A 16,656-nucleotide genomic window follows, 5' to 3' on the forward strand; every position below is an offset into this window, starting at 1 on the left:
CACCACGGCCTGTTGGATGTGGGAATTACAGCGGCTCTGGGGCCTCCAGAGAGGAGGAAGGAAGCTAGGACACACAGGGCAGAGCCGGTCTCCTCCTCGCTGGAGCTGGCCCCAGCGGGCTGGCACAGCAGAGCAAGCCCCGCTCCCGCAGCACTGTAGCTGTGTCTGTGGGCAGGCCGGCACGGCTGCACTTCACCCCCTTCACCCCACAGCGACCCCGGTCCAGCTGCTGCCACAGTCATGCTGAGGAGCAAAGGCAACGGTGACAGCTGGTTATAAACTCACCTCCAGGTTCCTCACCTTTGTTTCCTTCTGCTTTTCACTGCAGAGCCAGGGCCAGCAGCCGTAACCCCGAAGAACAAGTCCTGTACCTGCACAGTCCCACAGAAACAGGCACCCGGCAGCAGAGCGGGATGAACCAGGTAAGGGAACGCCGATAAAGCAAGGAGAGGTCCCTGACTATGCTTTATCCCACAGGAACCCTGCTGCCAGCAAGGGGCTGTCAGAGGGCGGCTGTGCTGGAATGGGGAGGGCAGGGGGATCACGTACAGCTGGCACAGGTCGGACACTTCATGCTGCTGGGGTGATGTGTAAATAGGGCAAACAGATGCTGCACTGAGCTTATGTGATCACAGGCAGTGGCACAATTCCTCCGCTACCATGATCCCAACTGACAGTAATTTAGATTCCATTTGTTGCTAGTTATGGATAAACCAGTCCTCTGCATGGATTTTGTGTTGCGCTTACGGACTCCAATGCAGCCTTAAATCAGTTATTGCAAAAGCTCCTTGTACCTTGTCAGTCAGCTCAGTTTACTTGTACGATTACCTGCGTTTCTAAGAGCACAGTGAATGTGCTGAAGACAGAGCTCCCAGCACGGATCATCAGGGGACTCTTGGTCAATTCTTTCCATTGCAAGCCTGACTGGATACACCTTACAGTTAATGTTCCTTTCTATTCCAAGAAGTATCTTTATCCCTTAAGATAAGGAGTCATAGGATGAGGCCTTGCTGAAGGCTTTCATTGGAGGTTATCAAAAATACATTCCCCAACTGTATGACCAATCCTTACCGATTCTGTCCTGTGAGATCTGATCTTCCTCTTTAAAACAAACACAACCCACACCCAAACCATTCAGTGTGTCATCTTCCATTTACTGGATATGGAAGCAATAAACAGTGATGGTTACAGGCATGTAGTCCATTTCTACTAAGAAAGCATCTCCCCTGACCCTTCACTTGGAGGCAGATCTTCAGGCTTGTTCCCACAAAGACAAAGGCTGTGTGGTACCACTTCACTAGAGGATACAGGTACAAAGGATTAACCTAACACGTTGAGGCTGGGCAACTGGAAAGTGATTTTACACAGGCTTAATCTTCAGCTGTTGGGGTTATTTTTATACCACCGGCTTCCTGCTTAAGATGCACTTTGGTGAAAATAAAGCCCCTTCAGTAGTTCCTCTGTATTTAACAAGTCAAAATCCCTTTTACCACCAGTAGTGTTTCCTGTGTGCTGCTCAAGGCTAAAGGAAGAAATCTCCAAGTTGTCCCATAACTCGAACCAAACCCCACAGGTCTGCATGGCCCAAACTCCTCAGAACACACACATGTGTGCATCACCTGCTCAGGTCCAACATCCCATGTCATCAATGTCATTGCTGCTCCCTCTCCCTACCTGGAATAAACTTCCCAAGCCAGTTTCTAGTTGACCGCGATTGGTTTATTTTAGTTGTACACTTTGTCCCTCACATACAGTTAAAGAGTCCTTTACCGTTAGATTTCTACAAAAATATCCATTTTTCAAAAGCAGAAAAAGAGGGAAAGATATATTTTAATATATAAAAGGAAAAAAAAAGCTAAATCTGACATTTCATTATATTCTTAAAAACATTCCAGTCTATTTACATATGTGTAAAAAAACAAAGAAAATCTCCAGGTCTCTTGGTCTAGTGAGAACGTGCGCCTTGCAGGGGTTTCCTTTGTTCTCCTGACAGTAAAATCTTTTCATTACTTGTCGTATTCCTGTATTATTGCCTCAAAAGACAGCATAAATAAGTTTTAAAAGGTTTGTTCCAAACCAATGGGAGCTTGAGGGAAGAGCAAAGAAAAGAAGAGAGTCAGCATTTAAATTCATAGCACAACATTAAGCTGCAGATATGAGACAGTAGAAAACAGCAGAAGCTATGAGCATTTCGAACATGTGTTGTTGACTGGTAGAACCCATCACAGGTTCTTCTTGGAACTGCACCAACTACCACCTTTTGCAGCCAAATCTGGGGTCTGTTCTTAGTTAATTTAGTCATTGCGTTCAGGGACTGAAAGTTTCTGCTGTCATCGTTACACAGTGTATCTTCATTGCAGTAGAACTCCCTACTGCATGGTGTCAAACAGTAGATACAGGCAGGGATTCTCCACTACCTTGATGATGAACAAAGCACCAAAGGACAGCACTCATTTTAGATAATGCAGAAAGGTCAGTGACAAGGACCTGGGAAGGAATCACAGCACAGTTCTGGTTGCTGTTTCACACAGAGGAGGAATGAAACCTCACCATGGGTGAAAAATAAGCAAATTCAGCCTATTGGAAACACCCAGAACTAGCTTCCCAGGTAAATGAATTGAAGCCTGATGTGGTGCTACTAAACTAATTGAGTTACTCCAGCTTCCCATTGGTTTAAAATAAGGTTAAAATTCTTTAACAATAAGCAATGTATGGCTAAATATTTACATCGTAAATTCACTTTTCTAAGGCATTCAGTGACACCTGTAAGACCCTGCTTGACTCTCATGCTCGTATGCTCTTTGCCAAATCACTAATACGGGACTTGTGTCAAATATTAAAATAGTAAATATGTAAAAGGCAATACAGAGTTACATATAATGCTTTAAAACACACAATTTAGAATAACCAGGTGAAGAATCTTTTTTATGCAGGGTCTGGAGTTAACTTTATACACATCAAGCTTGAAGGGCTTAACTCCTCTGCAGCACAATATAAAAGCATAAGGAAGTAAGGAAGCACCCAAAGTAGGTGTATCGCTCGTGGATCTAAGGTAGACACATCCAGAAGATGCAGCTTACTGAAAAGAGCGTATGGATGCCCTGCATACAAACGCTGCTCCCTAACTGTGGAAGAACACTGCTCTCAGTACGTGGAAAGATGAAATTCGTGCATTAGTGCATCACTGAAGATGGGGAATGGCAGGGGAAAAATACCAGTCGCAAAACAGGGGATAACGTCCCTATACGTAAAGCAAAACACACAACAAGCTCTGTATCACTTTCATGGCAACGTTTTTTACCTTTCTGGAGCAGTGAAGAAGCCCCTCAAAGTGCACCCGAACTCCTATTTACAAACTGGATAGGAAAAGGTTGTGTATACACTCATTAACAAATCATCTCTCCTAGGCTGAAAAGTTCATTTGTCAAGAAAACTATTGAAAACAAAAACTGTGTACAAAAATATAAATATCTTTACAGTCTGTAGGCCCTTCCCATCCAGCAGCTGAACAGTGAAGAGCATCTATAGGTTATTGAGTAAGCAGTGGCAGAGAGGAATAAAAAATACATCTTGCGATTCAATACTGCCCTATTTCCCTGGTAATGAGCATTTTTGTTGACTTTTATTTTTTGCTATACACAGCTTGTGCAAATGCAGTGAGAAACCTCTGAGTACCTTTCCTGAATTTATAAAGGAATGGAAGGTTTGGAAAGATATACACATATTTTCATATATACATTCACATATACACCTCGCTGATTTATGCTGGGCTATTACAGCACAGAAAGCGTCCTATATTTTCATGAAGCAACACTTCCTATGATCATTCCTAGACACCTTTTGAAGAACAGAGGAAAGAAAACAAGAACTGGGAAAGCACTCATGCTACTTCAGCAGTGCCTTTAAGGATGCAGCAATTAGGGTGCCCAAGTTTCTTTCTACTCTCTGTAATTTTTCCTTCCAGATGCCTTAAGCATCTAGGGAGGGAGCATCCATCTAGGGGCAGGAGGCCAAAGTGAGGGTGTGGGGGTTTTTTGTAGTTTTATTAGAGTCCTACTTTTAATTACACTGGGAAATATCCTTTCCTTCCCCATGTAGTGAGAGTTGTTTATGAAAATCTTCTGTGCATAAGCTCCTAAAATGAGTCTCTGCCAGAGAACTAGCTAGCACCATGGAACAAAAACTATACGCTTCAACCTCTCAGACTTCCCTTCCGCTGCTCCAGGTAACAGGTCTGAGAGTAACCGCAATCTCATTTCTGCACATTCATCATATTCTGCAAACACTAACACCAGCAAATGTGAACAATCCCATTTCTGCATAGATCAACTGACTGGTACAAAACCAAGTAATCCAGATTTTATCCCCCACAGGACAGCTACCTCCATACTTGCGGGGGGAGAAAACTTTAACTCAGTCCTTTAACAAACTATTTAGTGAAGGACCCAATTCTGGAAGGATACCATGTGCCCAGCAATGGTTATAAATCATCTTTGCTTTGTGTGAAGGAGAAAGAGAACACGCAGAACACAACAGTGAGGTAACAATATGCCAACATGCTTTAAGTTTCATAGCACTTAGTTCTCAGTTTGGGGCCTGCCCTCAGGTGAGCAGAGTGCTGATGCCAGGCAGAAAACAAAGTGTTGCAAACGCGGGAGGCTGCCGAACTCCAACCCTGGATCATGTTGCTCCACATCTCCATTCCAGTCTCTGACAAAAAAAATACGCATTTATTTGCCGGCTGAATTTGGAGGCAAGGTCCCAGCAGTATTCAGTTTCATAACCACAGGAGCTAATGCGGGCATCACTCTGTTATCCTGTCCTTCTTGAACAGCTGCAGGTAATGAAGATTTTACCCCACTGGGTGCCAGTTTTGCAACCACAGGCGCCAACAAGGGCATCACTTTATTACTCTGCCCTTCTGAGTCCACTGGCAGACTTGCCACTTTTAAACCAAGTGGTGCCAACTTGGGCATGGGCCTCCACAAAGCGTCAGCATTGCCAGCTTCTGGATTAGTTTTCATCTGCAAAACTGGTGGAGTCGCATTAGCGGTCTCCACCAAGGCTGTTACAGTTTTGTCATTCCCACCACTGGTTACGGCCAGATTGGGAAGTGGATCCTTCATTTCAGCACCTATTACTATCTTTAAAACATCTGCTTCAGTTGAAGGCTCCCCAGAGTTCTTGTCCCCATCAGTGAGGTCATCGTCTTCCAGGTGCAGGAGGAGAGGGCTTATAGAGCCACCACCCTCTGGAACTTCAGCAAGGTCCTTAAAACTGCCTCCCAAATGGCCAAACTGGAAGGAAGACCCACCTGCAGTGGTGAGCTGACCAGATGTTCCTCGACGGGCTTCTGCATCTTCATGAGAGAAGTCTGAGTTCAGAGTGCTGGGTAGTTCTGACATTGCTGAAGCATCGTCGTTCAGCTGCTGGTTGAGAAAGGCAATCTCATTGAGCAGCGACGTGAGGGTTTCATCTGTGTCATCGCTCTCCTCAATGCTGCTCAGTAACTCACTTGCATCCAGTTCTGCTTCCTCCATTGCAGACGCTACTTTCCTCAATTCCATTTCTATTCTGGAATCTTTGATCTGCAGCTTGCGGAATGGCAATTCTTTAGGTTTTAACCTTTCCCCTCCAGGATCACCGTCTTTCCTCCTCACTTGGCTCCCTACAAACTCGCCAAGGCAAAGCTTTTTGCTGAAGGACTCAGGAGGTTCCTTTGTACATGATACATTTCGGAGCTGGGGAAAGCCATCTTTATTTTCCAAGAAAACTTTCGTGGGACCTGTGGTATTTCTTCCATCTCCGCCACTGTCACCAGGACACAGTTTAGCTTTTTCTTCAGAAAGGATGCTGTCACTCTTCCTACTTTCCACAGATGCTACAACCGATTTCTCTGAAGCCTGAGCATCCACAGCTGCTGTTGTATTAAAGTTGTTGTTGCTGTTCAGGTTTAGACCCATGCTTACCTCAGCAGCCAGTGATGTTACATTAACGATCTTTGGCATCATGAATGAATCTTCACTTTCTGCAAAGCCAAACAAAGGAGCATCCATCAGGAGCCACATTAACTGCAAGATCATAGAATCATTAGGGTTGAAAAGGACCTTAAGATCATCCAGTTCCAACCCCTCTGCCATGGGCAGGGACACCTCACACTAAACCATGTCACCCAAGGCTCTGTCCAACCTGGCCAATCCACCAACAGGGATAGAGCATTCACAACTTCCTTGGGCAACCTATTCCAGTGCCTCACCATCCTAACAGGAAAGAACTTCCTCCTTAATCTAAACTTCCCTTGTTTAAGTTTTAACCCGTTACCCCTTGTCCTATCACTACAGTCCCTAATGAAGAGTCCCTTCCCAGCATCCCTATAGCCCCCCTTCAGATACTGGAAGGCTGCTAGGAGGTCTCGACGCAGCCTTCTCTTGTTCAGGCTCAACAGCCCCAACTTTCTTAGCCTGTCTTCACACGGGAGGTGCTCCAGTCCCCTGATCATCCTCGTGGCCTCCTCTGGACTTGTTCCAACAGCTCCATGTCCTTTTTATGTTGAGGACACCAGAACTGCACACAATACTCCAGGTGAGGTCACACAAGAGCAGAGTAGAGGGGCAGGATCACCTCCTTCAACCTGCTGGTCACGCTACTTTTGATGCAGCCCAGGATACAGTTGGCTTTCTGGACTGCAAGCGCACACTGAAGCTGGCTCATGTTCATTTTCTCATTGACCAGCACCCCCAAGTCCTTCTCTGCAGGGCTGCTCTGAATCTCTTCTCTGCCCAACCTGGAGCTGTGCCTGGGATTGCTCCAACCCAGGTGTAGGACCTTGTACTTGGCATGGTTAAACTTCATGAGGTTGGCATCAGCCCACCTCACAAGCACGTCAAGGTCCCTCTGGATGGCATTCCTTCCCTCCAGCGTATCAACTGAACCACACAGCTTGGTGTCATCAGCAAACTTGTTGAGGGTGCACTCAATCCCACTGTCCATGTCACTGATAAAGATGCTGAACAAGATCAGTCCCAACACGGATCCCTGAGGGACACCACTCGTTACGGGTCTCCAGCCGGACATTGAGATAACGCCCAAGTATTAATTGCTCACTTTCAGATCTTCCTAAAGCAAGCTGCTATTTGCAATTTAAACTGCTTACACAGTTTTGGTCAAGCAAAGCCTTAAAACACTAAGAGCTCTAACTTTCAACTGGCAGAACAAGAGCAAGCTCTGCTGCTTACCCCATGTACAGCACTCAGCCCTAAGAAACATCTCTCCAAGGGGCAGCAGAACTGGCTGGACATGGGAATGGGCTGTGCCAGAACAGGAGGATGGATGTAACCAAACAGCCCCCCCACCACTTGGCACCGCAGCTTCCTTACATCACAGACACAGTCCAGTCCCTACTTACTCTGATTTCACTGAGGGCAAGGAAGCTCAGGGAGGTGGAGGAAAGTCAAAAAGCTCTCATCTATAATCTCCTCGAGGCCCCTCCAATCTGCTCAAGACATTTAATAGTGATTTTCTTTGAATACCCAGACAATGATACCTACCATTACTTCCTAGTGAGAAAACAATTTACCTTCATCTTTGCATGGCTAAAGTTCCCTGCATGTGAGCAAAAAGATGCATGAAAAAGAGCCTACCTGAATGGGGCTCTGTAGCCGATATTACTGCTGAGGGCACTGGGTTTCCAGCAACAGTTGACAGTGTAATAGGAATGGTAGAGTTAGTTAGGATTCCTTTTACTTGGACAGGAACAGTTGATCCTGGTAGCTGAATCATCACAGAAGCAATACCTTATCCAAGAAAAGGGAACGGGGGTGAGGTGGAAACAAGAGCCTTTCAGATACTCAGTTAAGCCTGGAAAATAAGAGCCTTGCACTTCTAGACAAGAGTTTACACTGTAACATCCTCTGAAAGTGGTAAAAAGTAGACATACAGATTGGTTAGATGACTAAGACATCTTCCCTAGGTATCCCTAGTTTGGAAATAGTGAAAATCTAACAGATTTTACTTACCTGTTGATAACTGATAGCTTGACATAATTGCATCCAATCTCTTATGAGTCAGGTTCTACCTCAATTAACTTGTGAATAAAACCCCCCAAAATGAAAGCAAAAATCTAACCACCTGTTACTTTTTAAACTGCTGTGCACACCTAAGAACAGCATTATACTGATTTTCATCAACATGTTCTCACGTGATCGTACCTGGCTGTGCTGTCATGGCAGTAGTGACAGGTCGAGGCTTTAATTCAGCTTGCAACAGAGTGGAAGGAACGGCTGCTACCTGCCCTGGTACCAGTGGGCTCTTCAGTGTAAGCACCTGCCCCTGTGGAGTCATCACCAGGCTTGCAGCAGTTAGTGTGAGAGGGGATGAGGTGTCTTCTGAAAAAAGAGACATGTAAATCGGTCAATCCATTCTGGCACAGCACCCTCAATGGCAAATGATACCTGTGATCTGGAGTTTAGTACAGGTGTGGAAGGAACTCCAGATAGAAGGTTTACAAACCCCAGATATCCAAATTCTGATGCCAGACTTCCCCAGCACTGAACAAAAATAAGGCCTGGTAAATCAGAATGATCAGTTGTTTGTAATAGCTTGATACCACTTAAATAAGGTCTATTTATTATTACCAAAATAAGAAACACTACCAGATCCTTACAGAGCATTACAGTTGTACTACCATGGAAGTCTGTGTTTCTGCCATCCTTTTGTTCCTTCCTAGATTTATCCTAGAATGGTTTGGGTCGGAAAGGACCTTAAAGGTCATCCAGTTCCAACCCTCTACCATGGACAGGGACACCTTCCACTAGACCAGGTTGCTCCAAGCCCAACCATCCAAGCGGACCTTGAACATTCCCCATCATTCCAAAACTCAAAGTCACATTCACCTAAAGACTTCAGTAGTGCTGGTCTCATCCTTGCTGAAAACAAATGGTTTCTAACACCTACTGGATGGACACTTCCTGGTCCTGTGCTCAACTGCGCTTCAAGAATGAAGCTGCCTGCACAAGCAGCCTAGCATCCTGACCTCCCATGAGTGCTGCTTCAATATTTGTCTCTCCTTTATGTGAAACACTTTTAGCCCACCTGTGGCACGGACTCCTTTCCTGGCAAGTATCAAGGGCTTGCCTCTTCTATTTGTCATAGCCACTTCAGGAAGCTCTCTGGAGGGAGCTGAAATTTCTTCTTGCTGTGTGCTAGCAGCTGAGGTTACAGCAGATTCCTCTGGCTCAACTTGTTTCTTTTTTTGTGCTTCTACTGCTTTTTGTTTGGCATAGATGTATTCCAGCTTCTTCAGGACAACCTCTTCAGTCTTCCCTACAGGAAAATTACCAAAGAGTCAACCTAACTTCAAACTCTCTTTCCAATACTGAAGAGCTGAAGGTAGAACTAAATATCTATTGACACCATTCAGCTACTGAACATAGTAAGCACCACACCCACCAAATAAACAGCATACTTACTAACATAGGAAAGCAATTACATATTTATTCCCATTTTTTATTTCTTCAGGAACATCCACACATTTCAGAATTTATCTGCAACTTTGATGAGCAGAAACCAGCCTGGACAAGCAACAGCTCTTGCTGAGCAAGTATCACTTGAAAGTATCCACAGCTGTGAAAAAATCTCACATCTCTTCTACTGATTATTGTATGACCACCAGACAAAACATTATGTTTACTTGGTATGAAACCTCTTGGACTAATGGACCCTGCTACTCAAATGACATTTAGAGGTAAACTCACATACAGTTTACCACTAGCATGAAAACTGTAACCTTGAACGACCACAAGGATTTTATACACAATCTGTTTTCTGCAGATGCACTCAATTTAATACAATCAATGTTCAAGAGACAATACTGGCTTGTTTCCTGCTTAGTATTTATGTCCTATGTCCTGGGTTCAGCATGGTCTCTCTTCAGTTAAGTCTATAGTTAACTAACTTCTTGAGAGAGGATTTTTTTCCTCAACAGTTCTGAGGTACTTCACTAGGAATGCAAAAGAGCAGAAAACTACTTTGTGAAGTTACCTGCTTTCATTCCCTGCCCAAAAGGCCCATCATACGCTTCTGGATTAAGATGAGGGTTCATCTAAACATTTTTATTGAGTACCCCAAATATACGTAAGTTGATTCACATAGATATACAAGATTTAAGTATCTTCCATTTCTAATTTACAGGTCTTATTCCCAGGCAGTAAGAAGATTGGAAGAATAATTTATTGCTTTGCTTGTTTGCATACATTTTGGCACTGGCTTGTGTCACAGCTTTCCTACACCTTCAAATGAGACACAAAGACACAATAAATATACCACAGTTTTGTCTTGAATGAGTAGCAGCTCAGAATATACTGCAGTTCTACGGACGAAGCTGTCTTCTACTAGACACTACTAACACTAGTTCTCAGACGAGTAGTACAAGGATAGTTATTTGCACAGTAGTCAAATGTCTTGGTGCTGATCAAAGACAGCTGTGTATGTTTGTGAAGCACTGAGCAGGACGACAATGACAGAATGAAGTGATTTCCCCACACACACTTAAGCATAACCAATGCGCAGGAACCCAATCCTGTGGCTGGCGGTACAGAGATCATGCTACTTCCTTGAGGCACAAAGGAAAACAAAAGCAGTTCTTATCAGCCTGATGAGTGTATCCCTGAGTCAGAGCTTTGGTGTCAAGAGTCTAAATTTTAAGTGAACTAATGACTCACCTGGATCCACTAAGGATCCCTCCACTCACTCCTACTATTGCAAGCCTTTTTTCATTATTCCAACTACTCTATATCCAAAACCAGTCTCACCTGAAAGCTTGGATACTTTTCGAATCAAAACATCTTGTTTGCGCATCAATAAGTTCTTCTGTCCAATAAATTTATCTGCCTGATCAGTCAATCCTTGGATTTCCTCATAGGCCTAGAAAAGCGTGAGGGAACTGATATATAAACCAATGATACCCAAAATAATAGAATCATTTTCCTTCCCAGAAACCTTTACAAAATTGATTTAGACATTTTCATCATCTTGAGAAACTAGGACTCAGAGAAAGCACGCGAGGTACCATGGAATGCCAGCTTTTCCTAAATGCAAGCTCGAAAGTGATAAACATCTTGCTCATCCTTCCTCCAAAATACAGCTAAAGAAAAACAACTCACAATTTCAAGGTGCAGCTGATAAACATAATAGTATACCTACAGCTTAGATTTTGTTTCCTGTTATTTACACCTTTACAATGAAGTTTTTAATGGCAATGTAATACTTAATGAAATGCTATCTTCTTCTGCATTAAAAAGGGAGGACTTTGATGTATTGCAAAATTGCCTGATGTACACGGTAAACCACTGAGCAATTAGGACATAACCTTCCATGGTTAAATTCACAAAGACTACAAGGAGAGGGCTAATCTGAAAAAATGTGTCTGTGTCATCAGGTCAAGCTTTCAGGGATACAGATTCTTTCAGCTACTGTTTTATTCTAGAGTCCTGTAAAGTGACAGAACTTCTCTAATCACAGCATTACTGGGACTCAACTCAAGGAGTCCATATGAGCTTAATTACTCTGTCCACATTAAACTCCTCCTTACTTACGCTTAAACATACTTACCTGCTTGAGAATGTAGCATTTGGAGACCTTGGGCAGGCTGTGTAAGCCCAGAACTCTCTTCAGCTTCTCAAAGAGATCTCTCATTTCATTACGTCGCCGGCGTTCATTTGCTGTGTGCGTCTGGCGGTAATGAGCAAAGGCTTCTGCCACCGTCTTCAGCTTCCTGCTCCAGAGTTGATATTTCTGCTGCAGAAGTAACCGTATGGACCAGTTTAAATGAAAAGGCAAATGTAATGGCAAGCAGTGTTCAAATGCATGCCTGATATACAAGATTTATACAGACGCCTGAAGATTTCATGTCATGCTATTCTGCTGTTACATCTCCATGAAATTTCAGTGTCAGAAGCACACGCAATAAGCATGAAATGCTGACCAACAAAAAATGACCAACATAATCACATCAACCCTAAAGGAAAAGGTCATGAGCAGTTCCTCCTATTCACAAGCTTTTACTGTTTGCAATACAAGGCTGCTTAGGTAAATCATAGGATTACAGCAAAATCACACATGTTTTGAGCCAAATCTTTCTTGTTGTTTGCTTGTCAGAAAGTCTACTACAGAATGAAGCAATCTCATCAAATATAGGAGGCCTGAATTCTTCCCTGGAGTTAAACTAGTTTGATTTCTGTTTTGTTTCAATGGGCCAAGAGGCATTGTAAGTAAGAATGTGAAAGATGACATTGAAACTTATCAGACATCTACCAAGAAACAGGAGTGTCAAAGACAGGCTCTGATTCTGAATTTGCTTAAGTTTCCAAAAAGGCTGACAGGCAATAAGCGTAATTACTCATCTCTACAGATCTGAAGGTTTGTTATTTCATCAGTACTCTTACAGGGCATTAGGTTTCTTTCACAAAAGGGCCTTGTGCCATAAATTCAAGGGCAGGGAGAAGAATACATGGAGAAGGTGAAGCAGGCAGAGCATCATGGAACCCATCTCCATCTCAGGCAAAAGCATACATACCAGTCTGCTCTAAGGTATAAGACGTACACCAGGCCCACCCCACCACAACAGGTAGCTCTAGATCTGACATCAAGTACATCACAGATAATTATCATGGACAGTGAGTGCAACTGGCTTCAAAGCCACCCAAAAATACAGCATAAGCTTCAGAAGGATTGCAGGGAGTTTTGGTTTGAAAGGATTCTGCCTAGATACGTATTATTTAAACTACTGATATCAGAAATCCTTTTGCCCATTGCTGAGTCTACGTAACTACATGCTGTCTTCTTCAACACATGAAAGTAATTTCTCACTCACTGTTTTAAGTGTGCTGTAAAAATTATTTATGCCAAGAACACAAAAACTAAGCAAACATACTAATAAATGAAAGGCAGGTATTCCTCCCATTCATAAAGCTGTGTCTCAAACCCACTGTTTCCAATAGCAGTCCTTTTTATTTAATGAGATTTGGACTGAGCCGCCGCTCCACCCCCATACACATTTGTTTCCTTGCATTTAATGATAAATTGGGGCTAATCATAAGCTGAGGCTGTTCAGCCTGGAGAAGAGAAGACTGCGTGGAGACCTCATAGCAGCCTTCCAGTATCTGAAGGGGGCCTATAGGGATGCTGAAGAGGGACTCTTCATTAGGGACTGTAGTGCTAGGACAAGGGGTAACGGGTTCAAACTTAAACAGGGGAAGTTTAGATTGGATATAAGGAGGAAGTTCTTTACTGTAAGGATGGTGAGGCACTGGAATGGGCTGCCCAGGGAAGCTGTGAATGCTCCATCCCTGGCAGTGTTCAAGGCCAGGTTGGACAGAGCCTTGGGTGACATGGTTTAGTGTGAGGTGTCCCTGCCCATGGCAGGGGGGTTGGAACTGGGTGATCTTAAGGTCCTTTCCAATCCTAACTATTCTATGATTCTATGATTTATGGAAGGTAGATAAACTGCGTTAAAGAGTTGCACTTGAGATGAAAGTTTATCTTTACAATGGAGGTGTGATACCAAAAGGAAAGAGGAGAGCAAACATATACCTTCGAAGGATTTTCTGATAATTTTTCATCCGAAGAACTACGAGCATGGTATCTGGAAGAAAGGTAAAAAGTTTTTCCCAGCACTACTCATCTCATGCACTCTATCCTCATTAACCACATTCCAAAAGCTTAGATTTGCTCATTATCATTCCTTGAAATTAACCTTTCCTTGTGTAACGACATAAAAGCAGGATACAATTGAGCTTCCTAAAGAAAGTAAACTCTATCTTCAGTGCCATCATCTTGAAAGCTCTGAAATTAACCCACAGTGCAAAAAGACAAACTGTTTCACTAAATGCCAAAGAGAATAAAGTCAGCCTGTGACTGTCAACTGCAGAAAGTACTGCTTTTTAAAATGGTTCTTTCTTAAAAAGAACAAGCAACAGAGGTTCAATACAAATGGCACAGCAATCCCTCCCCCACCAAAAGCAACCAACCAAACCCCTCACATTTCTTACTATCCTAATATATAACAACAGCTTCCTCATATCTCCAGAGCTTGAGGAAAAGAAAGAACAATACATATTTGAAACAATTATATTTACAAAACACGGCATCTGTTTCTCACTGAAAGATCTTCACAATTTATAGTAAAGTCGCTATCTAAGGTGAAGGATAAAACGCCAGGAACGATGTGGGATGTATATATCATCACCCAATGGATTTTTCAGTTTCTAAAAACAAAAAGTCTTCAAACAGAAAGAACTGAAGATGCAACATTCCCCATCTTTTCGTTTGGTGCAACTGAGCAACAGCCATGACCATCCCTGCATACCTCAAGTAAGCCATGTTTTTACTTTGAACCTTATCATTATAAATGTGATGGCAGCAACAGTAATAAGCAAGCAAAAAAACCCCAGAACAACAACAAAAAAAAGCCAAGCTACCCAACCATGGCAGACTGTATGTGCATAAGAAAATACTGTCTTTGCTGGGGCAACAGCCCCAGAGACAGAGCTTTCACTTACAGGATGAGAGATTAAGCCAATGACTGCTCCTGCCTAAAAATAGCAAGTCCACCAGCAAAATAAACAAAGCTTGTAAAATCACATTTAAAGCAAAGATGACCCCACTCACATTCAGCTTGCAGGAAGTGGCAATGCACTCATAATAAATGTACATTACAAATACACATCCCCATAACCAAATTAATTAGAGGGGAGGGCAAAGAAAAACAAAAGGCCAAAGGTACCTTGAATCTACTCTTAGTTCTGACAGCCCAATCCTCACAGACACTGGGAAGCACCAGCGCTCGAGAAGGTCTGCCACAAGCCTTGCTTTACCTTACCATCGCATTAAACCTGTTGTTTAATGGGTTCATTCAATGCCAGCTCACCCATCAAATACAAAACTTTAGTGCTCTCCAAGGATGCTTACTTCTGTTGGGAAGGTTGGATATTAGCAGCTGTGGCCTTCAGACGGGCAATGTTAATCTTCTCTGAAAGCTCCTCCACGGTCTCAATGTCCACCTGCTCGTCATCCTCACTGTATTCACGCGCTTCCTGGAACAGGTTTTGTTTCGTTTTTTAAAATGAGTATCTACTTAGCAATAGAGCTCAGGCCAAAACAGTTTCACTTCAGTCTCAGAAAGAGATTACATTAGAACATTAAGAAGCATTAAAAAAAGTCAACATCTCCAGCTACGCTGGCCAATAAACAGTGCCAGCAGGTGGTTATTGTAACTGTCACCTCCAGCAATTCCTCCCACTAGCAACTCTGCACAATGAACTTTGGTAAGGGCAAAGCCCATCTCTCTCATATATGCTTTTACTATGGCTTAGATAAAAAGCTTTCACAGGGCAGAGCTTTCCTGCCTCCGTTTTTGAATAAGATTAAACTTCTTTGTAAAACCCCACCACTGCAGGCTCTTGCTAATCCACATTCTTTTTTACATGAGTTGGGATAGTTATCACCTTGGTAATCGTCTTTCATACCTACGACAGCAACAGTCAGACATCATACAGCCAGGTTGCCTGGGGTCATACAGTTAACTGCTTATATGCTATATGATTTTGGCTTTTTCCAAAACACTGCCCAATCATTATTTTAAATACTTATGATATTCTGAAGAAAACCTTTTCTCTGTGTTTGCCTGACCAAGGAAACTGGCTACCATATGCGAAGACAGAGATAGAGAATAACCGCAGTGCTGTAGCAACTACAAGAGTTAAATATCAACCTTGTGGCCATTAGTAGGTGCTCCCTCCCCTGCAACAAACCTTACTCAACCAATCTTTTGCATTACAGCTTTTAATGGCAGGTGTTTTTTTTTATTATAACCTTTGGTCTGCTTACAGAATGCAGAACTCTTTCTCCTCCTTAAGTAAGAAAATGTAATTATACTTCCATTCTGTTTCACCCAGTTCCCTGAACTAACACAATCTTCTCCTCCTACTCTTCTGTTTCACCTTCCTTCTCTTTGTCCTTCTGTTATTTCTTTTTGAGGGGCTGAAACCTCCCCCTTCTCTGAACTGAATACTTACCTGAGATTGAGGTAAACAGTGAAGACCACTACTGTGCAGAACAGGAAGACAAGTAACACGCAGTACTAGATCAGTAAGTGGCATGCTTTTCATGGTACTGATTATTTAAAGTTATCTGCAACTTGCACTGATGTTTTAAAAAACTCTGATTAGAAAGAAGGACATCTTGCACTTACTCAACTGACCACAGATTAGGCTACATACAGCACTATAACAAAACCAAACAAGAGCAACCTAAATTGCCACACAGGTGTAACTAAGGAGTAGTTAAGGATACACATTTCCAAACACCAGTTGTAAGGTGCACACCTGTGAAGTCTGTAACTATGTTAAAGGGACCAAACACTACATCCTAGCTGGTAATCTCCTTTTTGATAGAGAAGCAGGCTCTTTAATGTTTGAGATAGTATTTGGTGTCTTCATACTGACTAAACACAACCTTTTCTTAACCAGAAAAAAGATAAACACACAACTCTGAACCCCACAGCCTGTTGCAGGGTTATCTAAACTCTAAAGAATACCACAAGAAATGCCACCAGCTTCGTTACTGACATCAGAGTAGCCACCACTGTGAACCACGCTGCCC

At 43.0% G+C, this 16,656-nt stretch overlaps 1 protein-coding gene across 8 annotated transcripts in view; it reads right to left on the reverse strand.

The window, feature by feature from the left end:
• Positions 1 to 4,536: 4,536 nt before the first annotated feature.
• The window catches only part of MGA (MAX dimerization protein MGA), a 51,431-nt gene continuing 39,311 nt past the window's right edge, over positions 4,537 to 16,656 (reverse strand). For 4 of the 8 annotated variants that reach the window (XM_057403957.1, XM_057403958.1, XM_057403956.1 and 1 more), the window contains 8 exons: positions 14,965 to 15,089; positions 13,588 to 13,639; positions 11,608 to 11,793; positions 10,809 to 10,920; positions 9,091 to 9,321; positions 8,208 to 8,384; positions 7,641 to 7,793; positions 4,537 to 6,028 (listed from right to left, as the gene is read on the reverse strand). In XM_057403957.1, the coding sequence (XP_057259940.1) occupies positions 4,731 to 6,028; positions 7,641 to 7,793; positions 8,208 to 8,384; positions 9,091 to 9,321; positions 10,809 to 10,920; positions 11,608 to 11,793; positions 13,588 to 13,639; positions 14,965 to 15,089 (2,334 nt within the window). In that variant the 3' untranslated portion in view covers positions 4,537 to 4,730. Of the gene's footprint in view, positions 6,029 to 7,640; positions 7,794 to 8,207; positions 8,385 to 9,090; positions 9,322 to 10,808; positions 10,921 to 11,607; positions 11,794 to 13,587; positions 13,640 to 14,964; positions 15,090 to 16,656 lie in introns of those variants that run through there. The other 4 variants (XM_057403961.1, XM_057403960.1, XM_057403959.1 and 1 more) reach the window with 4 other exon arrangements.

Source organism: Pezoporus wallicus, unplaced genomic scaffold, assembly GCF_028554395.1.
Source record: "Pezoporus wallicus isolate ANWC-B61680 ecotype Strahan unplaced genomic scaffold, APGP_CSIRO_Pwel_v1 contig_8673, whole genome shotgun sequence".
NCBI classification, from domain to species: Eukaryota; Metazoa; Chordata; class Aves; order Psittaciformes; family Psittacidae; genus Pezoporus; species Pezoporus wallicus.